General features: G+C 45.0%; 1 protein-coding gene across 4 annotated transcripts in view; it reads right to left on the reverse strand.

The window, feature by feature from the left end:
• Positions 1-26,710, reverse strand: part of LIMS1 (LIM zinc finger domain containing 1) — a 76,491-nt gene that overhangs the window by 30,285 nt on the left and 19,496 nt on the right. Inside the window, exon 1 of one of the 4 annotated variants that reach the window (XM_080377461.1) lies at positions 13,758-14,401. The exons of 1 other annotated variant lie outside the window; for it this stretch is intronic. In XM_080377461.1, the coding sequence (XP_080233587.1) occupies positions 13,758-13,810 (53 nt within the window). In that variant the 5' untranslated portion in view covers positions 13,811-14,401. Of the gene's footprint in view, positions 1-5,797; positions 13,067-13,134; positions 13,704-13,757; positions 14,402-26,710 lie in introns of those variants that run through there. 2 more of the 4 variants (XM_080377463.1, XM_080377460.1) reach the window with 2 other exon arrangements.

Consider the following 26,710-nt stretch of genomic DNA (forward strand, 5'->3'; position numbering starts at 1 on the left):
ATTCAAATTAGTATTTCTAGGTCCCAACTCTCTATTACTCCAGAAGACTTACTAACCACAACAAATGAAGAATTTTAATTTTTTTGTGGCTTAACATTTATTTTCAAGCTCTTCCCGGTTTAATAAATTAGTCTCTTTTTTTACCAATGTATTGAATAATTACTGCTTTACCTGCTGACTCTGGCACCATGAGCACTTACAGAAAGCAGCTATATAAATAGTAACATTTGTGATGCTTTTAAGAAACATTACCACTGGAAATCAAATTTAAGAATGCTTCCAGGTGCAGACAGGTCTTTTCTTTCTGCCTTCCCCCATCCTCAGTACTCTAAGGCATCTGAAAACTCAACACATGATTCCTGTTATCCCTGATTCCTGATTCTCCAGGCAGTCCCCGACCAGCATCTTCTCTCCCTCCTAGGAAGACCAGGTCTTCAGGGGGGACATGCAGCTGGAAACAGCTGCACACCTTGGTGGCTGTTACGTATGGGGTTTTGATGGCAGGCTGAAGAGATTTGTGACCTCACACAACCGCCAAATGCTGTATTTCATGAAGAAAGGGAAGCACTCAGCCCTACTGCATTGCCAATGTTTGGGGGATTTTATTAATTTGATTATTTTTATAGTCACCTATGAGCTTTGCTGTGCAGAGCCTATCCCCCCAAGGCTCAGTGGGACATAAGAATGTGCTTACGTCTCCTATTTTATCTGCATGGGCATCTGTGCGTGAAATTTTGGGGCACATCTACATGCCTTCCAACCTGGAGTTGGCGTGCAGGGGCAGGCGGGAGCCTGAATGGACCCCGTAAAAGATTGCCTGCACCTACTCACGCAGATGTACCCATCAGCTTCAGCAGCAGAGAGCAAAGAAAAGGCAGACACTTTAAATCTATTAGTATGGAAAACATCTACAGTGCTTTCTGCAAAACACAACAGAGCAGTGAACTACCTGGGTAACTGACAGCCACCAACTGAAGCTTGCCAATGATCACTTGTTGCAGATGCTGAAATTTACTGTTTGGTAAAAACTTGAAACTAACCTCTTAAAAAGTTGTTTACGTTTTTAATCACATTTGAACCCATATGTACTTAGAAAAGAGAGCTACCAGCACTATTGATCAAACTGATTTTAGCTGTAATTATAAAAAATAAATAAATAAATTACCCCTGCTCTTCCCAGTACCTTGTACTGAGCTTTGGAAATTAATAGTATCAAATTTTTTTGAGAAATAATTCTATTTTTAAAAAGACTATGGGATGAGAAGGGGAAAGAGCAAAAATAGCAAGCATACTTCTAGTTAAGTGACTCCTAATGATTAATCATAAATGTATGCATACAATTTCCTTTGCATCCCGTTTGCTGAGAAAAGCAAGAAAGAATAGCTCAGCATACAGTCAGAAATTTTTACATGCCATTTCTAAAGAAAACACAAGTTGAGATTTATCAGAGATGTCATTTTTTTCCCCCACCAAATCAATATAGCTGGAAAAGGACAAGTCTTCCCCTCCATTCTGAAAAGCAGACTTCTCAGGTTGCAGTTAGTTCAATGACTGTTGCATCTGCTGCAGACAAAGGAGAGATGAAGGTGCAGGGCAGCCCCCAGCACTTTGAGCTCTGCACCTGGGGAACTTCCCGCGTAGTGAAGGTCTAGGCATTGGTGACCCTAGCTCAAGCAGGGGAAGAGGACTGCATTCAGCATCCCTACCCAGCAGAGGTCTAAACCAAGCACATTTTTTCACTGTGCAGGTTCAAGAAAATGATGAGCTATCCAGACCACATTTTACATTAGGCAAGCAGGCAGGCTCCAGCTCCCTATAAGGTCAGAAAAGCACCAGGAGCATCTACAGCAGCAGATTAAAAGGCTCCTAGAGAGGTTATGAGGTTTGTTAAGTGATACATGGACTGGGAGATGTAGAAAGAGAAGCCGAATTTCCCATTCCCATCAATGTGCTGTGCTGTCAGGACAAGGGCTCCTTTCACCTCACTGCAGCTGCCGGGACAGCCTGGGCATGGGTTACCACCAGGAGGAGGTGGGGTGGAGGGGATGAGAGAGGCTCCCTGGGAAGGCAACTCACTCCAGCCTAGGATAGGTTTTTAAAAGAGGGGGATGAGTCCTACCTTCCCACCCCAGTCCCGATCTCAGTTGAGCTTCGGGCTTGCTATTTATGGCTATAGGTGCCATCCCTTGAAACGCCCTCACTCTCCTCAACTGGGTAGGCTCTGGTGGTCCTTCTCAGCCCCCTCAGGTCCTCACCACTGCCAGCGGGACAGCTCAGCTGCTCAGCCACTGCACCATACCAACTTGCAATGTTGAAGTTACAGCACCAAGCACCAGCCTGTAAACTGCAGCAGGGCAGTGGGAGCAATGCAAGGTGCTGGACTCTGTCTGCAGCAGGATGAGAAATTACAGCAACTGGGTAGGCAAAACAAGCAAAACCATGCACTAGAGTAAGCTCTGCTGCTTGTGAATCAGGCCCTGCAGATAGCCACAGATGTGTGAGATCAGTTCTCCTCAAGACGACCTGGCACCTACTTGCTAGAGCAAAATATTTTTGGAGAGAGACTATTAAATATATTTAAGTATGTATTTAGAAGATGCTACTGTAAATGGAAATCTGACAAGCTACAAAACTTAATGGAAAGAGCCAAGCTATATTCCTATGGTCTTTCCTGCAAAAGACTGAGGGAAATGTGTGTAGAGACTGACTCATCATAAACTGAATAGCAGATCTGGAAGAAAATGATGGGGGTGAAATGACATCAGTGGACACAGATGCAGAAGCTAAAGCTCACCTTCCTGTTGTGGAGCTGAGTCCCACGGCACATGACCTATAATGAAGCTATGTCAACATAAGAAATTATTTTTATACTGTAAAGGTAATTGTTTTAAGAAATTTTGGTTCCTGGAAAATAAAATGTATGGGATACATTATATGATAAACATGCACTCTGTACATGTTTAAGAGTTCCAGTGCATTGCTGCATAGTGCCCTAATTATTAGTAATATCAGGTGGTTTAAGTACAAATGACACTTACAATGTCCCAAGAAGGAGCAAAGACAGAATTATGGCACCAAGCCCCCCCCAAGCTGCTTTGCAGCACTGCCACTGCCAGCGCTTGGCTAGGTTCAGCCAGTTTGCACGCACACAAGCCCCTGTCCTACCAAGCAACGTCCAGCTCCTGCAGCAATGGCTGGACCCAGGAGCCACAATTACAGCGGTGCTTGCAACAGCAGAGCAGAGGCAGTCCCTGGCACCCTGCAGCCAAGGCAAAGGGGTGTGAGAAGCTGGGTTACTTACTGCTGTTTTGTGCCTTACCAGAGGAACACTCACCCCAGCCTGGATGCCAGGAAACCACTACGTAAGGAGACACAGACCTCAAAAAGGGCAGGAGAGAGAAATCTCATACTGGGGTAAGGTGTAAAAGGCTGTAAAATGAAAACTGGCAGAAAACCATGCATGACTTCAACAAAGAGTGATTTTCATTTTAATTTTTTTTTAAATACAGAAATTCTCACAGAATATCCTGAGGACATTGGCATCTCGATTACATTTTGGCCCAGGATTAGAAAAATACAGTACTTGAACTGAGAAAGCAGCTTTCAGTAAACTGTTCCTCAAGGGCTGATATTATTTAACACGTGGATTAATATGTATGTAAAATGAAACACAAAGGCACTAGAACAAAGAACTGGGGAGAGAAACTACAGGAGGGCATTGCAAAGCCATGGAGGATGGCAAGCTATATTTAACAGACATGAAAGAAATCTCTTGTCTTTCTTGTGAACTCTAGATACTCTGAAAGTATTTGCTAAGGACAGGCATCTAAGTGTCACCAGGGAGAGCATATGAAAAAAAAGCTAGAGGTTTCCAGTTTTGGAAAACTACAGAACTTTTTCTCTTCATTCCTGATTGCTCTTTGCCCTGTTGTTACATCGTTATTCTGTATTTACAATGCCATAGCCTTTTGTCATGGAGGATGCAGTAAAAATGACAAACAAGGCTGCTTGGCAACACACTGAAATATCACAAAATGGGTTAGGAAGGAGCAAGGTTTACTTTGAATAAAAAACAACTTAAGCTGTTAGCAAACATAAGAGAGGCTCTGTCTTTAGGTATGGGTTGTTCCCCTGCTCTAGAAGCATCATCTGACCATGCTCTATTTACTTTCTTGTATCTCCAATACCCTGCCCTGGGCTGATTCATAAGTCCCCTGATTTGCTGTTTCCTCCAACTTGGATTTTATTTCTCAAGATCAAGCCCCATTTCACATACTTCTCATCTTTAACCAGAAGAGGCTCAGGAAAAGATCAAAACACTTAGACTTACACTGGTACAGACAACCCCTTCCCGCCACCCAGCCCAAAAAGGGTCTCGTTCCCATCTTGGACGTACATACAAATAAGAGAAACGGCAATACAACTGTAGAGAGCTAGTGCTCTTTTGTATGTACATACTTTAAAAAGCGGCTTTCTCTTCCATAAAAACATCTATTCTTCCTCATTCCTGAGCATAAAAAAGTCAAGAATCTCTGCACATCTCTTACTCTACTGATTATTTTTTCACCTATAGTCAAATTAATATAATATATATTGCTAATGCTATTAGAAATCCATCTAGGAAATCAATTCAGAAATACTACTATAAAGAGTTACCAAGCACACATTCAGACCCACAAGTTAGCACATTCCTAGAGCTGATCCTGTATTTCTGCTGTCTTGTGGCAAATAGTATCAGTAGATTACAGTCATATATTTTGCCACAGTAATTTTTAATTAAGGTGCTTGGTTATTACAAAAGGGTAATTTGAATGCCCATTGTTCTGAAATTGCTAACTCAGGTAATGAAAGCACAGTAACAAAAACCTTTTAAATTACACAGCACTCCAATCCGATGCACAACCACCACTGAAAAATAACCTAAAAATACAACACAAGAACAGACATTAGGAGATAGGAAGTACTTCCTCTCCACTGAGGCTTTTGTTAGCATTTACACAGGATCCTTTTCTGCGGAGCTTGAAGTGGGAAGAGATTGCTTTCACACTGAGCACACTTAGAAAAAAAAAACCTTTGCATTTTTACTTCTTTTTTGTGTGTCTGCACTTACTCAGGTTACATACAATTCTTCAATCTCCCTGCTCCAAACAGAGGCTTTTTTGAAAATCCGCTGTTACTCCTTCAAAAGGCACATAGCATCAGGAAGATAACCCAGGACATTAAATGACTTTCCGATTTTTGGTCACCCTTCCTGGGTAAGGTCAGGCTAAGTGGTCCTGCTGCATTCTTTTGTCTAAAGCCCTTTCCACAACAAAGAACCCCCCATGAAGAAAGCCAGAGCCCAGGAGCCGACCCAGACCCTCTGCAAGGAAACCAGCCCAGCGGAAGGGCTGCGCCAAGACCCCCCGAGAAGCAGCACAACCCACAGCGCCCGGGTGACCCGAAACTGACTTCAAACCAGACCAAGCAAACTTGTCAGCCTGCAGAAAGTTATACTTGCAAGCGCTGGCTGTCAAAAGGGATCCAGAAGCAGCCGCTGGCTAACACTTGCCCTTCCCAGAGCCAGGGATGGGAGTCACACCATCGCCAAAACCCACAAGGTCACTGTATGGCTCCTGTTATCCTTCCTTTGTTTTTTTTTTTTTTTTCTGTAGCGCTTCGGGACTGCTTCTCAATGGATGTGTTTTTCAGTGACTTTCCAGAGCTGTGTTTGCATTTTATTTGATAAAACCACCGAAGCAAGCAGGCTGCCGAGAAGGGCTCGGCGCCCCGGCGGTACCCGTCAACTCGCACTCACCTCAGCTTCTCTTCATGTGACCCAGGCAGTCCCACGCTATCGGGGCGATCCCGTCTCCTTCTGTACAGACCTGAATGTGACAACTCTTTCAGCTGCAAGGCCGTCATATTTCTCCTCTACCTGGAGGGTTGTTTTTTTTAAGGGAGGGGGGGGTGCTGTGCTGTTTTGGCTTTGGGTTGGGTTTCTCCCCCCTCCGCCTCTTCCAGATGTTGCTGCGAGGAGCGTGCCTGCCAAGACGCCTGGAGAGAAGAGTCTCAGCGGCGTGTCGGCACACCTGCACGCGCCTGAGCTACCAACCTCGGCAGGCAGGCAGGCGGCCGCTGCTCGGCTTCCTGTTTCTCATAGGTACACACCCTCCCGAAGGGCACCACATTTCCTTTATCACTCGATCACACCTAAGGGATGTCTGCAACAAGCTCACCCGCTTCCCTCCAGTTCTCTCTGAACTCTCGCTGTCCCAGCAGGCGCAACCCCGCCGTGTGCTGTGCAAAGCAGGCAGTTCTCCCAGCGCCTGATGCGATCAGCTAAAAAACTCCAGGGCTGCAATGAGCTGTGAACTTTTCCATGCTATAATTTACGATAAAAAGAAAGTCATCAGTGCTATGAAAATTCAGTTACTCAAGCATGTGAGCAAACTCTGATAGGGAGATTAATGCAGCAAAGTGTGCCGCAAAGTAACTTCAGCAACCAGCATTAAAATACTCTATTGGAAACACAACAGCACTGTGCTTGTCAGAAATGGCTCTTTTCCACACATCTTGAAAATCAGAAGAAAACCACAATGTGTTTTTCTTCCTACTCTCAGCTATTAAAACATAACTACTTTAACTATTTGTCATATTTTGTAGTGATGGAGTGTCCTGTGTAATTGTAAAACAGGAATGAAAGCGCTTAAGGTTTCCTGTAAGACAGGAAGGTGACTGGCAGGGATCTGCATGCTCTGTGTCTCATCTTACTTAGTAATTTTTTAGTAATAAAACTCTCCATTTCAACTTAAAAGGAGGCTTCAAAATAGCTTACCACCTTTTGAAACATTTTTACAGTTTGACATTATCCTAGGCAGACATAAACAAAAACTTTATTCACAGTTTCTACTTCTGCATTGAGAGTTGCAGAGGGTGTGTTTTTAGAATGAACTTGCATTTAATAAAAGCCAAGAAATGTAATAATTTGCAAGGACTGTTTTGACTAGGATAGGAAACATAGTTTACTATTCAAGTGTTTATTTTGTAGCAGGATACATATAAGAGTATTTCTGAACTCTTGTAATGGAGAAAAGCATAACATATGTAATACTGGGTACACCACATGACACCAATTTTGTCAGGATTACCAGACTGAACACAGGCACAGTAATTTTATATAATACTATCAGCGTGCTTCGGTCTGGAATGTCATCAACATATAATATAAAACATCACACAATGGAAAAATAACAGAAATTATTTTGGAAAAAGAGTCACATAACATGCCAAATAGATAATGACTGGAAAAATGCAAAGTGATTTATATGATGTTAGAAGGTTGCACACACTGAAATGTCAACAAGTGCTATACATCTGAGCTCCTGTCCTCAGAAAATAAAAGAGGGAATGGTCACGATGTTTGCCTAAACATGCTGCAATCCCGTTTCAAAGTATTTAAAATTGTTTCTCAATATGCAGTAGGATAAGCTTAAACATAATTAAATGCCAATTCCCTGCAGTCAGTCAATCAGCGATTCAATGAAAAGTTAATGCTGTTAGGAGTGGAGGTTAAGGACGGCAGATGACAGATGCTCATGGCACAGCAGCTTTTAGACATTACCAACAGTTTTTACTGTGCTTTAAATATCACTGTACCAATGATTCACCTTTGTCCAAGCAATCAATTTTAGATCATACTAACCTAAAAAGTGAAGACAGTGTACTTTTTTTGCTGTGAAACAGCTATTTGTAAATTAAAGAAAATGAACTATTACCTACAATTGTTCATAATCTTTTATTCACTACAGTAGCACTCTCTCCAGCGTACACTGAATACTTTTGTATTAACACAAATCTATCAAAAATTAAAGGACAACTCTTCACCAACTTTGCTGCAAGTTGCGTTCATGTGAAATACACAGCATTAAAATTCATGTTTATCTGCATGAACAGCCACTGCACTTGGACAGCCTATGGGACAAAGGCTTTTACTAAAATACACTTGGAAACCAGAGCTGCACCAAACTGGTATTATTAAAATTTGAAATCAACACCACCACACAGACCATGTAAATTATAGGAATACAAGAAGTCCAGACACAAAAATGTTTGTTATAGAGATCAAATCCATTGCAACATTTATTTAGGAGGGCAAGATGGTTAGTTTTTTACAACAGACCTGGCAGTGAGCTCCACAGCAACATTATTTCAGTGAACTCCAACAGGGGTCTAAGCTGATTTAGAAAAAGACTTTCCTGGAGGACTTGAGAACAAGCCTAAAGCTTTCTACAAGAAGAAATCCAAACTGGACACCTTTTTTGCCCTAGGGGACTCTCCATAAATTCTCATGAGAGATGAGGTTTCAAGTCTGAAATTACTCAAACAGCCAAACCTTAAGTTCTGAGTATCAAATACATATTGTTAAGGGCCAACTGTTTTTTTGGAGAGATGCTGGAGAATGCAAGTGGTATTTCTGCACTCTCTCGATTAAAGGTTGCCAGAAAACAACTCGGATGGACCTCACCCTGAAGGAAGAACTTCCTTAGCGAATGTCTCCTTTTACCTTCCAGCCCCTATCTGCTGTTTATAATTCCTTTTTTTTGAGAGATTACATTCTTCTCGTGTGGGATGGGGCCACTTGGAGCTTTCACATTCCATCCAAATTTTTGAGGACTGGCCAAGTTACCACAGCTTTTCTTATTACAGGTAACACGCAGCTTTCTTTTACGTCCGGTACTTTGAAGGTTCACTCTTCATTTTCCAGTGCATGCCTCTTCACCGCCTCACTCATGCAACCAACCATCCTCCCACGCCCAGAGAAAGCTAACATTGCTACTGCAATCTGATGGATAGGCATGGTATTATCAGTATTTTATTAGAGGAAAAAAATCACGCATGTCTAAGCAACAAAAGGAAGAACCTAGACAGAAACTATGCAGTTCTTCATTCATCTCAAGCCATAAATAACCTTTTATTACGTGGGACATGGCTCATGCTTGAGTTTTCATTGCAGTCCTACAAAGTATTTGTCTTGATATACCAGGCCTGAAGTGTGCTTTCTTAAATTTATGTGAAAAGTACAGCTTTTCTGGTGACTGTAGGAATTCAGCAGAATTTTGCACTTTAAAAATCTTTTAAGACAGACAGGTTATGTCTGGTTACTTTTCACTGTGTTCAAAGGGATGTGAACAGTAATCCATGCAATTGAATTTAAGAATAACAAAAAATACCAAGTATTTCAGATTCAGTACATTTCTTCATAAGTCTGTATTTACAGAGAACACGTTAAGTACAGAAACCAGAAAAGACAAAGTTTTAGCACTCTTATTCCACACAGAGAAGCCTTTACTGAGGTCATTGCTCTTTTTTCCACTCCAGTGCACATTGTTCTGGGTTTGGGGTTTTTTTAAACTTTGAAGAAACCACCATATTTCAATTAAATTTAGTTGAAGATTTTCAAAGTGATAGAAAAAGCTGTTTTCAGGGCAGCATAAACAGTCAAAAAAATAATCAGGAGAGTGTTATAAGAACAGTATAGGAATATCAATAGCATGCACACAGTTAAAAGGTGACTGCAATGGAGGAGCATGTTTCTCCATCTTTCATCGCTCACCCAGCTTATCACAGGGATGAGTCTCCAGAGAAACGTGCCCAGGAACATTGGTTTTCTACTATTTCTCACAAGGTTTGAAGAAAATCACTTTTTAAAGCCAAGGTAAAGGCTTGTACATCAGTGGGAATGCGCAGGACTCACTGGAACAAGTGAAAGAAGGTGGCAATAACCCTTCCAGCAGTTTTGCCAGAACCACCGAAGCACCCAACTGATGTGCCAACCACAAATGAAGCTTTATGCCTCTGTGAATTAGGCTGCTGAGGCGAGTCCCCACAGATGGGTTTGGGTGTTGGGGAATAGCATACTGTGCCTTGGGTCCCCGCTAGGGCAGGCGGTGATAAAAGGAAATGAGCAGAGAGAAATCAAGCCACAAATCTAAGGATGCAAACCTTGAAAAAAAAAAATTCAAAGCTTCAAGGGAGCCTAAACTGTTGATTCAAGGAGTTAAGTAATTAACTATTTACACATTTCCTTCCTTGTCTAATGTGACTCCAACATCTGCTTCTTCCACTCAGCAATCAATCCTGAAGCACACACATTTAATCTGCAGATTAGGTTAAGTACTGAGGCACTTGAACTATATACCTAGACACCACAAAGCAGTGCTTTGGATTTATGTCCATGCTCTGGCTGACCAAGCATGTTTGCCACAGTTTAAGGTAGTTGCTGGGGTTTTTTAAACCTCTTCTATGGATTCATGCCCCTGCCATACAATGTAAAGTAAAAAAACCTACATAACGGTGTGCTCTGCATCCTTCAGAGCAGTGACACACTCAACCCACCAAAGTCCTTTGGGGTTTCAGGGGGCAGAGGGAAGGCAAGGAGCTGCTGTGCTGAGCATGGGGTCCCTCCTCGTCCTGGCAGTACCAAAGGCATTTCCACCTCCACTGCAGGCAGCCCATGAGGTTTTGGTGAGGCAAGGCAGAGGTCCCTGCTCTCATTCCAACTATTCTATTCCAATAATAATAGAAAAAATATAAAAGCAAGCATGGGAAAATGTTCTGGCTACCTGCACGTGAGGCAAGGTCTCTTGGCTGCCTCCTCCAAGCTCTCTACACACGCTGCCCCATGAATTCCTAAAATTCAGGGAAAAAACACCTGCAAAGGCACATTTTTCTCCAGCAAGTGGAATCCTACTTTAGCTGAGCTTTACAATACCTCCCTCTACCGGGAAAATGCTGCCTTATTTCTCAATGCCAGTATTTCTCTCTACAGCCAGAGGGAGGTATGCATTAACCCGCGTGCATTTTAATAATTCAGACTGGGGCTAAGCTGAGAGCAGAGAAGAACGACAGACCAGCAGCTGAAGATACAGGTTAGCATTATAGCTAGAAATGTATGCTGTTCATCAGTGGATAATCAATGCTTGAGTAGCTGTGCAAAGAAGAATCCATGTGACACAGCATGAATCAATTTTGTCCTGCCATTTATACATAACCCTCTTTAAAAAAAGAAAAGAGTGATAAACATGCTGGCAAGCAGTTGAATCTTTAAGATAGGTACAATTAATCAAATGGACCCTGAACACCATGGCATAAACATCTTTAAAAAGAGAAAAAAGAAAACGGAAAAAAAAAAAGAAACCAAAAAGATGGGGGAAGGGAGGGTTTGAAGCCACCAAATTCAGAGTTTAGGTTAATCTTCATAGCCTAGAACATGTAGAAAAACACATGCAATTCCCAATCTGCATTTCTAGATATGGGACATTTTCTTCAGAATAATTTTTAGTCTTGGGATAAAAAGCCTCTTCCCTTATGAGATTTTCAAACAGAGTCAGAAATATACTTTTTACATTTAAGCACTTTGTTTGTGATGCATGAAGATGCTAACTCTGAAAAAGAAAATTAGAAAGTCCTGTCTTTAAACAAGGTGACTTGCATCCTACTATTGTATATATATTCAGGATGTTTACTTCACTGTAATGGGATAAAATGCCTTTGGAAATTGGGGTAAAAAGCCCCTGGTGCCAGCTGGCTTACTGGGCAACTGAAAGTCCCCCAGCAGATGACACAAAAGACTGAGGAAGCCCCCAAGAAAAAGACAGACAGAAGCAGAACCTGAAAATGGGTGGAAAGTGAAAAAAAAACTGCCCAGAGAGCTGCTGCCCCAGATACCCTGTGGAATTACCTGCTCTGACAGCCAGTTTGTGCCCTGAAAGCCAGCAAGCCCTTCCAGGGCTGCAGAAAGGCTGACAAAGCTGTTCCAGACAGGCAACCACTGAGACCTGGTTTTGCTGGAGATCTAGTGGGACATCTCAAAACAGGCCTCAGGCTGACTCTGCCTTTCCACTGAAGGAATATAAGGACCATTAGGAAGTCTTCATTTTTGTCCAAAACATCACTCATCAGGATTAAATCAATGCAAACAAAGCCACAGCAGCCTATAAACTGCTTACTCTGCTGACTGCCCAGCAATTATTCTCCTGGCCCCTTTGTTTTCCAACTCACAAATAATTTTCAAATTACTAACACTACATTACAAGTAGAGAAAAAAAAGCCTCTTATCAAGGTTTTGTGTTCTTTACACTGAAATTAAATTAAATTGCCAAGGGGAGAAAATGGCATGCTCCCCATGAGAAGGATGGAAGAGATGCTGGTGACCCTGAAAATGTGCACATGCTTGAAGGCACCACCACCACATTGCGCACAACCAAATACGACCACCAAAGTAGCAGGTGACACTACTTTAAGGCTGTGAGTGCTGGGGTTTTGGAAGAACAACCCAACCCTGAGCTCTTGAGAGGGTACTGGAGGCTTTAAATGCTGTTGCTTGTAAGAACAATGAGCCGAATGGTGAAGGATAGCCAATTTAACAGCCCTGAAGAAGCACTGATCCTGACTGTACATCTGTGAACATACCATACAGCCACCTCACATGGTTCCTACTGCCAAAAAACAAGGTAGGGGAAACAAAGGAAAGAAAGTGAAGCAGTGAGGGCACAGAGAAAACACTTGAGATAGCACAGGAGACCAGATATGCTAAAAAGTGGTCCTATACTCTGACCACCATTTCCAGGAAAGGTAGAAAGCAGTGGTTCCTGTGAGATGATCACCTTTAGAAGGTCAGAGACTAGTAGTATGATGTTTTCTAGTGTAAGAACTAATGTACTCTCTAAAGCAGAATATACAAAGTAGCTCACGTGTCTACAAAAATGAAGCTGAATACATGTAAACACTTAAGAAACACAGGCAAAGTGCAATTTTCAGCCACTCAAAAAAATATCTTTAAGTGTAGGCATTTTCATTTTAAAGTTATTAAAACTTGTAATCCATATCCATGCAGAAAAAAATCCACACTGAGAAAGAAATTCACAGCGCGAAAAAAAATTAAACTAACTAATCCTGGAAATTCAGAATAATGTAAACCAGAAACACCACCACCCTCCCCAATGCTGCAAAAATTACCTCTGGATTCAGCACAAAAAATAAAAATATGATTTCACACGGATTTTTCATAATATTTTAAAGCACATGAAAAACACATTTAAGATTCTTAAATTAGAGCAAAAACCTTAAATCAAAAAAGCACAGCTGCCCTACCGTAGAAGGTTTGCTTCACTGGAAGAGTGACCAACTTCTGAACACAAGACTCCCTCAAATCGTATCAAAAGTGATAAAATTCCTGTAAGAGGTGGGACAAAACTATTCCTTCCACTGGAATTACACTTTCAGGTTCAATTACTTTTGTCGCAGTGCCCTCTTCCTCAGACACCGCCAATTATCCCATTGCTCAAAAAACCCCATCAGCAATGAGTCATCTTCAAACCGACCATGAATCTTCTGTTCTGGGTGGGGACAAAATAGTGTCCCTAAAAACACTCCAGAATGGCAATGGATAAAAAACTACTGGGGAATACCAGGACTCCTTTACACATTTCAAGAACGATGAAGGACTTTTCTCAAAGCTCTGTTACCAGTGCCGCTCGCTTTTAGTAGTAATAAAACCTAGCAAGCAAAACTATTATCCATCCTCTTCCTAACTCTATTTATCACCATTCCCATGTGTGGCTCCTGTTTGTTAGAACTTCCCCAAGAATGACTAAAAGACTAAAAGACTAAAAGTAGAATTAGTTGCCAAGCTGCCAGCTTGGAAAGCAGAACAACATGCACTGAGGCAGACGTGACAGACAGACCTCAGCCCGAGTGACTGGGTGGACACTTACCAGCACCGTGTAGCCTCGCTGGCAGCAGGTTCACAATGAACAGCCTTTCCCATATATAGCTTTACACTGAATACTCCTCACTGTTCACATGTTATTTTTGTGGTTATGACTGGTAGTTGTGATAAAATTAAAAAAAAAAAAAAAGTGACTTGGCAAACCACTTCCTTCTTTCCCCTGTAAAAATTTAATGCTGTAAAGAACAGGGAAAGTCCATCAAAGCTCACAGTTCAGCTCCTCAAATTCTGTCACGACAATTCTCCATCTCAAAACCACCAAGGAGAAAGAAAGAAGCAAATCCTCTATCCCACAAGAAAGGGTTCAGCTTTAGTTATACCGTCGCAATTTTTTTAATGACAAAAGTACAAAACATGGAGAGGGAACAGCCAACAGCTGTGGAACCACTTCTTGGGATCACTGAGGTGTTTTCATCCTATACATTTCCTGATATTCCAGCGACTAAAGATGACTGTGACAACTTCAGTCCCTCTGGAGGTATACATTAACTTCTGGTTTTTTACACTGTTATTCTAGGGACAAAGAGAAAAGGAACAGGCAACAACCCTGTGTGCCTAACCCCAGACATCCCAACAAGCATGACAGGGTCCCAGGTCCCTACTGCACAGGGCCACCTTATGCCACCACAAGCATTTCTGTCAATGCCAAGGGGAGAAGGAAGACCCTCTCTCCCCACCTTCCCACCTGTTGAGAAAGGAGGAAAAACCCTCCAGTCCTTTTCTGAGACAAAGACAGCCAGTTTCACTCTCCATCTCCTGGAAGACCACTGCCATCTCTGACAACCTCAGCACAAGGCAAGGACTAACTGGGAACAGAAAATCACCACCACCTCCTAGAGAAGGTTAGGGTGATCGACCTGCACAACCAAGCAAGAGTTGAGCTGTGTCTCTCTCTTGCGGACAGAGGCTCAAAGTCAGTTTTCCTAAAGCAATCTGGATCCCCTGCACGCCTCAAAGGCCCCAGGCAATCCTTTGCAGCTCAAAGCAGCAATATCCTCCAGATCGACAATGTTCCCCTGCCACTCGCTGCACAGAGCTGTATCAAGTGGAGCTTAAAACCTCGCTCACTGCCAGTGACGGGGACAGAGAAACAAGGCCTCAACATGACCTCCACAGGGGACATGCAGGACATGCCTGCAGGCAGAACTTGTCCCCAGCTCTGTTCGTACAGCAGTATGGCTCCAGGCCACTTACAAGAGCAAATCTACCCACCAGCATTTTCTACTGCATGCTCGTAATAACCTGCCTTTTGGCTTGCTACTGTTACAGAAAAATAAAAGTATAGTTTTTATATATTGTGCAATCCATTTAAAGGCAGCTTTCTTCCATGTACATATTGGCTTGGACAGAGCAAGCCAAAAAGTTTTTACAGGTTTAACAGTTTTAATTGCAAATATCTAACCCTCGTAACACTATTTTACCACTCATTGACACTAATGGTTACAAAGTATGTTTATAAAATTTACAAAAGAATTCAAGAAAATAGGTATTTTTTTTTCTTGGTCACTCAGAAGGTTATTTATTAATTTGTCTGTTTATGGACAAACATAATTTAAAAAGCAAATACATCATGCGAAAACATGACTGGTTGCCCTCCATGCTCCCAAGCTGTGAAACCAAGTAGAGCCAGCCCCAGAACTATAGCAGCATTTAATGGAGAAACTGATGTGCTGCCTTCAGACATAACATTTGTGCTGGCATTCAACAGTGACCCTAAAAGCAATACAGAGATCTTCTCTATTCAGATATTTTAAACTGTACTTAGTGCACTGTTATGTGTTCATCTGCAAAATTCAATGCATCTTGGTGAAGTCTGGTGCACAATACCTTGCCTTCTTATGAGATTTTTGGCAGATAATGCACATGCATCTCATTAATCTTTCTTACCTGCTTTCACCAAATAATGCTATGAGGGGCCTCATTTAATGAGTCTCTTTTTACTTTCCCCTATCCACCACACCTCTCTACATACTGCTTCTTGCTCCTTCTTTCTGTCTCCAGGCCACTTAACATTACTGCTAACCCTTTTCTGTGGGCAAATTAACCATGTAAGTTATCTTTCCAAGCTGCTGTTTCCCATACTATCGCATAGCACTTCCTCATTTGAACAACTTCTCTCCTGCAAAGGCCCTTCAAGTACAAAAGCAGCAGCAAGGTTGCATTAAACTTATCATTGGATAGTTGCTAACCTAGGAGAAAGAATGCACTACAGCTTTGTCTCTCAAAATAAGGTAGCAAATGTCAATGTAACAGCAGTTTGTTCTCAAAGATGAAGAAAATCACAATAAACCACTTCCATACAGAATCAAAGAAAGGCCTTGCTTGCTATTGCAATGCATGTTATTTCATATATTACTCATATGCCAGCAGTTTCACTTTTATAGGAAGACAAGGACAGTTTGCTGATTCATGATAACTGTAAAAGCTGCAAGACTTCACAAAGAATGCCAATAAGCATCTGTTAAAAGGTAACTAGGAAAACAAGCATTAACTCTTCAATTAACACTTTTTAAAGCACGTCTGAGCCATTTATTAACCAGTTTGGCTTGGCTAAACTATGTTTTCTAATTTTGTTCACTTTGCAGTAGTTGGCCCTACTGTATCACCAATTCGCTTTCTAAAAGGGCTGTGCTAAAAGAAAACCTGTGAACAAAGCAAGCCTATCAGCTTGATTCTGGCACCAGGGCTTCCAGCACCAGCAGAAGATGGGATCAGCAGCTGTGGCTTTACAGTGATGATGAAGCTCCTGAGGTAGAAGAGAATGAACTGGACCTGGGCTAGGCATGAAATTAGATCAGTGGTGTCAAGCAAAGGTTGACTGTGGGAAGGAACCATTCCTTCAGACCCACATTCCCCACAGTATTCTTCTTTGCTCCTCTAGCAGGCCACCATGAACCAGAACAGCAGCACATGGGTGGAGACAGATCCCCAGGTCTGCTCCAGGCTGCTTAACACTTTGCAGCTCCTGGCCAGGTCTGCGTCCTCTCTGCTTCAGGCAGCTTGTGTAACCCTCCACAAGAAGATCTTTGAGGTGCCCGCATTGCCAGGAGCTGGAGGAGAAGCCAGACAGTCACACCCTGCAGCTGTCTGCCTTGCCACCCTGTGAGATCACCATTCCTGGAGCAAAATAAGCAGAAGGAAATACGTACACACGCCTTAGCTGTTCCAGTTCACTGAGGGTGTATACATGAGATGTCTGAGCTGATCTAGAAGCTCACCATCACTGAAAGGGCAAAGTCTACTTCCTTTTCTCTCCTTCTGATGCTACTCCTTCCTCCACCACCACACTCCCTCCCCCTCTCACTCCACCCCAGCCCCAAGGAACATGTTGCATGGGCTTTAGGCCATCTCCTGCGCCTCATGAGAGCCCTCTCCTGGCCTACACAGCCCACCAAACCAGCGTAAGACTCGGGTTTGGGGGTAGGTTAGTGAATGCAACTAGTACAGAGCAAAGGACCCGTGAGCCCCATACCCAGCATAAGGGAGCAACTTGCAAGAAGCATCATATGTAAACTCTGGAAGTGTGTGTTAGATGAGCGGACGGTGGATTAAGAACAGGTTGAATGGCAGAGCTCAGGCAGTTGTGACCAGCACCACAGAGTCCAGCTAGAGGCCTGCAGTTAGTGCTGTTCCCCAGCGGTCAGTACTGGGCCCAGTCCTGTTCAACTTATTCATCAGTGACCTGGGTGAAGGGACAGAGTGTGCCCTCAGCAAGTTTGTGGATGATACCGAACCGGGAGGAGTGGCTGCGCTGCCATTCAGTGAGACCTGAACGGCCAACTCTTGTTGGGCAGAGAGGAACCTTCACTGAAGTTCAACAAAGGCAAAAGTGTAAGGTCCTGCACCTGGGAACAACCCCATGCACCAGTACAGGCTGAGGGCTGACCTGCTGGAAGGCAGCTCTACAGACAAGGACCAGGGAGTTCTGGTGGACCCCAAGCTGCCCGGGAGCCAGCAGTGTGTCCCCATGGCCAAGGCCAGTGGCACCCTGGGGTGCATGAGGAGCAGCGTGGCCAGCAGGTCGAGGGAGGTGATCCTCCCCCTCTGCTCTGCCCTGGTGAGGCCGCACCTGGAGTGCTGGGTCCGGTGCTGGGCTCCCCAGTTCCAGAGGGACAGGGAACTACTGGGGAGGGTCCAGTGGAGGGCTACAGGGATGATGAGGGGACCAGAGCATCTCCCTCGTGAGAAAAGGCTGAGAGACCTGGGGCTGCTTAGTGTGCAGAAGAGAAGACTGAGAGGGGATCTTACTAATGCGTACAAATATCTTAAGGGCGAGTGTCAGGAGGATGGGGACAGGCGCTTTTCAGTGGTGTCCAGTGACAGGACAAGGGGCAACGGACACAAACTGCAACACAGGGAGGAAAAACACCTTGAGGGTGACGGAGCCCTGGGACAGGCTGCCCAGAGGGGCTGTGCAGTCTCCTTCTCTGGGGACATTCAAAACCCGCCTGGACGTGACTCTGTGCAACCTGCTGTGGGTGACCCTGCTGTAGCAGGGGCTTGGACTGGGTGATCTGCAGAGGTGCCTTCCAACCCTGACCTTCCTGCGACTCTGATCTCTCCATTTCAGCAGAAGTGCCATGTTCCCTCAGCGCGGGTGCCCTGCGCGGGGATGAGGGCCACGGGACTGGCAGACACCCTGCGGGCTGGGGAGCAGGGGGGGGCGTGGGAGTGGGGGGGAGCAGGCCATGGGCACGGGTGCACTGGAAGAGAGGGGAACTTTGCGAAAACTTTGTTTGTCGTCTTTTCAGGACGCTTAGATCCCAGCCTTGTCCAGGTCTGCAATCATCTCTCCCAATGAGCCGCGATCAGTAAAGCACTGGCTATTATCAGGCGGCCCTCGTACATTTCAGAAGGCACCCGCACGCGAACTGCGCGCGTCCCCCTGCGAAGACCCAGCCGGGTAAAACGCCCGGCTCAGGGGCGGTGCGGAGCCACGGCCCCCTGCCCCTCACGCCGAACGCTCCTGAACAGCTCCTGCAGCGGCCCCGCCCGCAGCCACCGCCGCCCGCCGGCGGGAGATGCGGCCCCGCAGGGGGAGGCCCCGCCTGCAGCCGCGGGCTGCCCCGGGGGCCGTGCCCCGGACCCACGCCGGGGAGCCGGCTTAGGCCGCCGTCCCGCCGCGCTCCCACCGGCAGGCGGAGCCGCCGTCCCTCAGCCGCAGCCGCCGCCTCACGGCCCGCCGGGCCCGCCCGCTCCCCACAAATCACCAAGCCGTACCGACGCAGCCGTTCGAGAGAAGGAGAGGGGTGACCCCCCCGGACAGAAAGCCCCCGGGGTTTCCCCTGCAGTCCGTCCTTTCAGCGTCATCCAAGCGGCCACGCCAAGCCGCTAAGAACGGGTGACGGAAGGCTAGCGGAAAATCCGCTGAAATCAAAGCCGGACCTCCCAACCTGCCTGACTCAGGCTCAGGCAAGAAGTCAAAATGGCAGCCGTTCAAATGAGGAGGAACTTCTGCACGATGTGGGTGCTGAGACACTGGCACAGGCTGCCCGCAGAGGTGGTAGATGCCCCGTCCCTGCAAACATTCAAGGCCAGGCTGGACGGGGCTCTGAGCAACCTGAGCAGGGGCAGGCGTCCCTGCTCTGTGCCGAGGGGTCGGACCAGATGACTTTTGAAGGTCCCTTCCAAGCCAAACCGTTTTATAATTCTAAGAAACGGCACCATTAAAAATGTCTCCTGCTCTCAACTGGCAAGAGGACTGACAGCCATTTCTGTCCTCTTGAACACACTCCAATATTTAAACACAACTTTTGAAATTGTGCTATCGCTACACCCGGGCCAGGCCTGGAGCGATACCCTGGGATGAACTGCGCTGCTTGGCTGAGGGCCCCTCGCCAAGTCATGGGGGACACCAGCTCCACTGCTAGACCCGCTCTCCTTGCCGAGTGTCCTCTCCTGAGCCTGGTGGCATCTGCCATCTGAGCAGAGCAGGAGCAGACCACAGGGACTCGAGTACCAGGTACAGGCTGATGGCACACCTACTGCACTGTGGGACTGGAGTCGCAGCAGCTGATCAGGGGAAGTATTTGATGCTGGGAGCCGTCAAAAGCTTCCTCTCCTCTAATGTGCTTAGGAGTAACAGCAGAAGGGCTTGACCTTTCTGCCAGCGTACTGCTGGGAGAAGCGAAATGGCATTCCTCTTGTTTAGCAGTTAAACAATGGAATCTGCTCCAAAACAATAAACATTACATGCTGGTTACTTTTTGAATCCCAAAGACATTAATGTTCATCTATTTTGAGTCTGCCCATGGTCCTGGTTACTGTTATAATCTCATCTGCAGAGTCCAAAGCCACAATGACCAGATCCCAACTCCAGGATCCTCATGGCCAGAAAGGGAAGACATCACCCCTGCCGTTCTCCCCAGCCGCCTCCTCTGCAGTTCCCATGATGGGGGAAGACAAACAGAAGGGCTAAATATTGCCCAGCATGGCTGGATGGTTCCACGCAGCCTGCACCCTAATATGTGGGGAGATGCGCATACCGTGCTGCATGCAGACAGCACAGCCGCAGGCACTTCTCATCCCAAACTGACACACAATCATCAAGAATATGTCAGGGCACAGGTCCTATTCTGGCGATCTCTTGTTTCCCCTACCTACCTCTCTGTAGCCATGCCCTTTCTGGCGTAAGAGCACAGAAGGAGGAAATGCTGTTTTGGAGAAAAAAGTGATCTTAATTCCTGGGTAGGGCTATCATATTCCTCCTATTTCACTTACAGAGACTACAGACATATTAACAACTGAAATAGATTTGCCATCCATGGACACAACCCTGTTACGTTTCAGTAAAGCAGCACGCACCAGCTAGTGGCTGCTGCACTCTTTCCAATCTTCAAGTACATTGTTGATTTAACAAGGCCTCTCTGTTATCCTCCTCTGGCAGGACAACGGCTCTTAGGCTTTTCCAGTAATGAATACACAGTCTCTTAAAAAAAAACAAACAAAAAACTAGGTCAACCCCTCTTTATATTTTACAAACAACATTTCCAAAATAAGCTCTGTGCAAGCACGTAACAAGACATGCTAAATCTTTTCAATACATCCTCCAGATGGCCCAGCCCACATCCATTTGAATTCTCCTTCATGCGTACAACTCTTAGCACTTTGTGAAATTTCAACTTCTTCATCGTGGACCCTCTCTCCCGCCTGCCACAATAATTTTCAATTCAACTCCTATGCCCCTCAAGGTTCCTCCAAGTCAAGGACACCCACAAACTTCCTAAGCTAACTTTCAGCTCCAGCATCCATATCACTGATCAAGTTATTCAATGCAAGTGGGAAAAGAGGAACTCCTGCATGGTGCTGTCAAGAAGGTCCAGGGGTGGGGTGGGTGGGTCCGTGTCCATCCTGTTAGTGGCTCTGTGAAGAATTCCTACCCAAATGCTTCTTTTCAAGCAGCTGCACACCCTCCTTCTGGCAATTTGACCTAGACTATGACTTCCAAACTGCTATATGCTTTTCTTGAACAAGGCCAGCAGCAGTGAAAACTAGCATTGAGTCCGAACTAATACATCTCGCAAGAGGATGATAAAGGAAGGTAGGACAGCAACAAACCAGTGACAAGAGTGGATGGGCCAATACTTGGAGAAAGAGAAGCTGCAAGGCTTGTGTTCCAAAGAAGTTAATCACCATGGCTCTAATTTTAGAGCCTCTTGTTTGCTTATAAAATTTTGTGCAAGAGGGCATCAGCAGATAGACCTCATTTATTCCCTCCCTTCTGTTTACATGGCATGCTCATCTGTCAGAGTTGGAAAATTGGCTGCTTTGAAACTATCTGTTCTTAGAAATCCACACAGCTTTTTTAATGCTGTACTGCTCTGTAAGTGCTTGTATATTGACTGCTAGTTGCATTCATGCCTTGCTAGGGATGAAAGTTAGGCTGACTGAGCTTTAATTCTCTAGCAGCCTATTTTTGCCACCATTTTCAAATATAAATACAATGTTCCCTCTTCTGCACGTCTTCTGAGGCCTCTTATGTGAGCTCTGAAAAAGCATGCCTTATGAGCATTACAGCAGTCTGTGAACCATTCAGTACTACTGCTGGCACCACGCGCATAGTATTAAGCCAAAATATTACAGAAATGGTATCACACTATGCTTGATGTGAATGTTAAGAAAAGCATTCTTCCTCACCATTATTACTGCATACCATTATCTTTAAGGATTAAACAGGAACAGTGACAGCCAGGAGAAAATAAACAACGTGCAAACTGGAAGGTTAGGCCTGTGGAATGGTACAAAAGGACCAAAAGACAAATCTCCTGTGAGAAATTATTTAAACATTTCAGCCTGGTTTTGGCTCCATTCACTGCCAGGGTTTCATTAATCATCTCCCCCATCCCTGGGGTTACATTAAAGGGGAAATGAGATAAGGCCCAACCCTTCATTCTTACAGGCGCCAGCCCTTTGAAAAGCACTCAGCAGTCAGACTCTGACTAGCACTCTGACACCATCAGTAGCTGCTTTCCTCCTGCTTTTCTCCCAAACTTGCTGGCAGCGGACCAGAGGTCTCCCTCTGACACGTGCTGCCATGGATCCAGGGCCAGCTGGCTGCCCTGACTCCCTCTGAGCCTCTGCCTCCCTCCTGTCTCACCTCCCTCCCTTTTGCGCCCCACTGTCTCACCCATCAGGAGTGAGGATATGAATTATGCCTTTCCCCCTCTCCTCCCACTGATATCAAGTAACTTTTGCTTGCCAGTGTCTCACCAGGCCACTGCAAGGGCTTGCCCTACTCCCCAGCCTTTGCAAGACGACAGCAGTGGCTCAGCTTGTAAAGAAAGTCCATGCACCCACTGTATCAGGGGACATTTACTTCGTCTTCGAAGCTCAGAGCCACCTCAGGTTCTCTGGATGAATGATCAGCCAAGATAATGCCTGCCTGGACTTGCCCACCCAGTCAGGGCAGGACCACAGAGAAGAGAAAGCTGGGGCATAAATGGCTGCCCCAGTCTGAGGGAAAACTCAGAAAAACCTACTCGCTGCAAAACTGAACTTCTTTCTAGAGCTATTTGCTCAATGTCCAGATTAACAGAATTATGTTACCTGTGGCAATCCTCCATGCAGTGATGAACCCCCAGGGTTACTGATTGACCGCAGCATTAACAAAAAAAAAAAAGTCATTAAAAGGTTCACATTTAACAACACTACTAAAGGAATAAATTTAGGCAGCAGCAGAGGGAAAAACAAGTTGCTACATATCAGACTAGTGAAAATGAGCTCACTGAAATGGCTTAATTGTTTGGAGGGGAAAATACAGTGAGTCACTCTTCAAAATTTCAAGTGTTCTCAATATAACCTCTCACAAGACTGAAAAGTACTTTAAAGACTCAGAAAGAGACTGCAGGCTCTCCAATTCAAATATCCTACCTAAGAATAACTGTTTTGATTATTGGACTTCATTCACATTATCAGCTGGGTCCCCAGTTTGAATAAATCTTTGTTTCAACATGAAGCTGCCTTGAAGTTTTTTATTACATACTGGTTGGCATATTTGCATACTACACAAGCAACAGAAATTATTACCACCTATGTGTAGCACCGACTTCTGTGCTCACCACTCAACATCCCACCTCACCTACCACACTGCTTTTCTCTTCTGCCCTTTTCCCACCCTATTTTGGGAGTCACAGAAAATGAAGAGTGCAAAGACTTCTAAGCCATAATAGCCTGAAGTATGTCTATTCACAGGACAACCCTTTCTAGTCCACATGTCTGTCTTGCATGTCAGTGCAGTGACCCTCAAGAACTCCTCCACCCCTGCAGGTCAACAGCACTGGGGTCATGCACTTGCAGAAGTCACCCAGGCATCTCATCCAGCTCCCCTTCCATCACCGAGGCAGATTGCCAGTCCTTCCTCACCTCTCCTTCCTCAGCACTCTCCTCTCACCCACTGGCTTATTCAGGCACTTACTGTGCTTTTATAGTAGCGCAGGGAGAAGGTGCAGCATTAAGTGAAGTAGCAGAGAGGCAGAAGTGTGTGCTGCATGTTTAAGCAGGTAAGGAGCAAAAGGATACCTTTCAGAAGATTAAAAAAAAAAAATTACCAATTTATCTGTAATCACTCACATTAAAGTCTTGTGTTTGACCTTAGAAGCATAAAGCTCTGGCATAATTAATATCAGCAACTCCTAAGAGCACCAGTTTGTAGAAAGTCAGAACACATACTGCACATATTTTAAAGCTCTTGCAAATAATTCTTCTTTATGTAAGAGTAGCTATGCAATAACTTTCCAAGCTGGCACCATTATTTCACTCTTCTTTTTCCCCTTGAAAAATGGGCACACTTTACAGCAAAGCAGGGCACTCATATCTGCAGGATAACCCAAGGTACTACTCCATCCTGCTGGCTGTAACAAAAGCAATTGTTAAGGGGAAGCAGAACTACTTTCATTATAAATCAAGTTCAAGTTCAATCACCCTACTGCTTAGTACTGAATAATAAATTATATTGAATTAATTTACCATCAGTGCTTTTTTGTTTGTTTGCAATTCCTCCTGTGAAATACTAAACACGCTGCAGTTTCACCTGATTTTGCTTATTTTAGGTAGGAAGAAGGGGATATCAAGGCACGGACCTGCTCCCCAGATGACTAACCTTTTACATATCAGTCCTCCACTGTCTGCTTCCCTCTACTGTGTACAGATCTGACTGTAGTGTTTGAGCATCTTATGGTCCTTAAATTATTTGCTGTCAAGCTCAGCTGGCAGCCATGGAGCTGGGACAGAGGTAACACCATTTATCAAAGGTCCAGGAGCAGGAGGTGGTGCAGTGCTGGGGACCAAATCCTGCTCTGGGCTTGCACCCTCACCTCAGACCACCTGGAGCCTAGACATAAGCCCTAGCAGAAAGGCTGCTTAGTTAAAAAGAAAGGAAAAAAAAACCAGAATAGATTAACCTGAGCAAAAGGGAAGGACTTCAGGGCTCTAAAGCTTGCAAGCAAAGCACTCATTAGCGGTGCAGTCCCACCTCAGCTGGATTTGCAGCCTTCCTGCCAGCCGGGGCTCTGGCATTTAACAGCTGGCTCTGATAGCGCTGGCTGGGGACACAACTACACAGGGGATGTCCATCTGTCCATCTGTTCCACTCTTCTTCCCTGCTCCTTTGCCGAAGTTTTTACACCAGGCAGTGCAAAGAGGAGCAAATTGCTTGCCCTCTGTGGCTGCCCACTTGGGTGCCCATGTGATGGCCATGAGCATGAGCCCATATTTCTAACCCCAAATGGGGTGAAATCGCGGGTTCACCCAAGGCTCATCCAGCTGCCACTGGGAGCAAGATCCCACTGCTCTGCCCCACCAGAGGCCATCTTCCAAAGCACCTTGGCAGGCTGCTGCTTTTTCATTTTCAGAGAGGGCAGGGAAGCACCACTCCAAGAGAAAAGGAGTGGTGGACAGAAGGAATCCGGGCCCGGAGGCACAGCGGGGCGGGCCAGTAGGGATGCCCCCTGAGTCACCTCACCTCTGCGTTTGCTGTGCCCCACCAGCCCCGCAGATTTTGGCACTGCGCTTGCTCCCCTGCCCCGCTTCAGTCACCCTGCTGCCTGGCTGTGTCCCTTCCCCTTTCCTTCCCTTAAGCGTCCTCGGTAAATTGAGCATCAGACACTGGGCATTTCACTTTAGGAGAAGAAAACAACTGTTTTGCCTGCACCGGGAAACCAACCAGCTCCCATTCAAATCAAAAGGAATGCATCCATCACGTGGATGCATTTTAATTAACTGTGCTGGAGAGGCAGACTGGCAAGCATGCTTCCCTCTCAGCCAGAGCCTTTTATTTGTGTCTTCTGTTGGAGAAGGGGTGGTATTCAGCCAAATTACCCGGGGGATTCATTTCATTACACAGTGGCTAAAATGTGGGAGGGGGCTGTATTTGTGGAGGGCTGAATTTAGCAAAGCTATAATCAGGTGGCAAATTAGGGGTAAAAAATAAAGCTGATTTTCCATCTGCTACAGCTGTGGTCTCCAAACTATTTTGATTGCGTACCTCTACCAGTAAAAAAATTTTGAGCACACACCCCCAATATATGTACATTTATTTATTTATAAATTATGTGCATGTACTACTGAAGTCTTAATATTTTCTTCCCACATTCCAATGCATTATCCTGCACACATACACCACTTCGGAGATGGCTGTGCCAGATAACATGGTGACAGTGGCTGCTTGGTGTCAGAAACAAGCCTCATATCAACTAGCAGACAATTTCTGAAACCAAATGCTCAGTCAGATGCCAGCTGAAAAGACTTAAAGATAAATGGTGAAGGAGATTGGAAATGAAGACCAGAGCAAGTTAGCAGGAGATCGTATCTTTGCGTGCCCCCTACTCCCTTTTTTTATTTCACCTAGTCTTCTCCAAAGTGCTCGTCCCAGGAAAGCTGACCCCAGACAGCCCCTCCACAGCCTGCTCTCCTTGGCAGGGACTAAAATAAGGAGCACATCAAGTTCTACTTTTCTGCAGCTATACCTGCTCAGGAAGCCACCACAAGCAAAAATGCTGCTTGTGGGCTCTGCAGAAATGAAAGCACATGAACAGCCAGAGAAAAAGTGCACTTGTTCATACATGAAGACTGCAATGGTTGAAGTGCTGCTTCAATTTGACTTGGATAAACTGGCACAACCACCTTTGTTTGGATCTAAAGATCTTTTTAGGTTTAACTTTAAGGATGATCCTATGCATAGCTCACCACTGGTTCAAGAGGGATATAGATTCATGAACTGTCATCTGGTATCAGCCCCACCACACAGGCTCTTATGCCAGTACCACCATGGCAAATACTCCATGGCAACTTTCAGGTAGCATGTGTATCTCAGGAAGGAAATAGAAAGCAAAAGGAAACACAGCCAAAAGAAAAACAGCACAAGGCTTTTTTGGAGCAAGAGGGTGTGGTATTTCTCTGAAATGTTCTCCCTTAAAAGTGATTTTTAAAGCCTCTGTGGGCACA

The sequence above is a fragment of the Falco punctatus genome (assembly GCF_963210335.1).
Source record: "Falco punctatus genome assembly, chromosome: 2".
Taxonomy (NCBI): Eukaryota; Metazoa; Chordata; class Aves; order Falconiformes; family Falconidae; genus Falco; species Falco punctatus.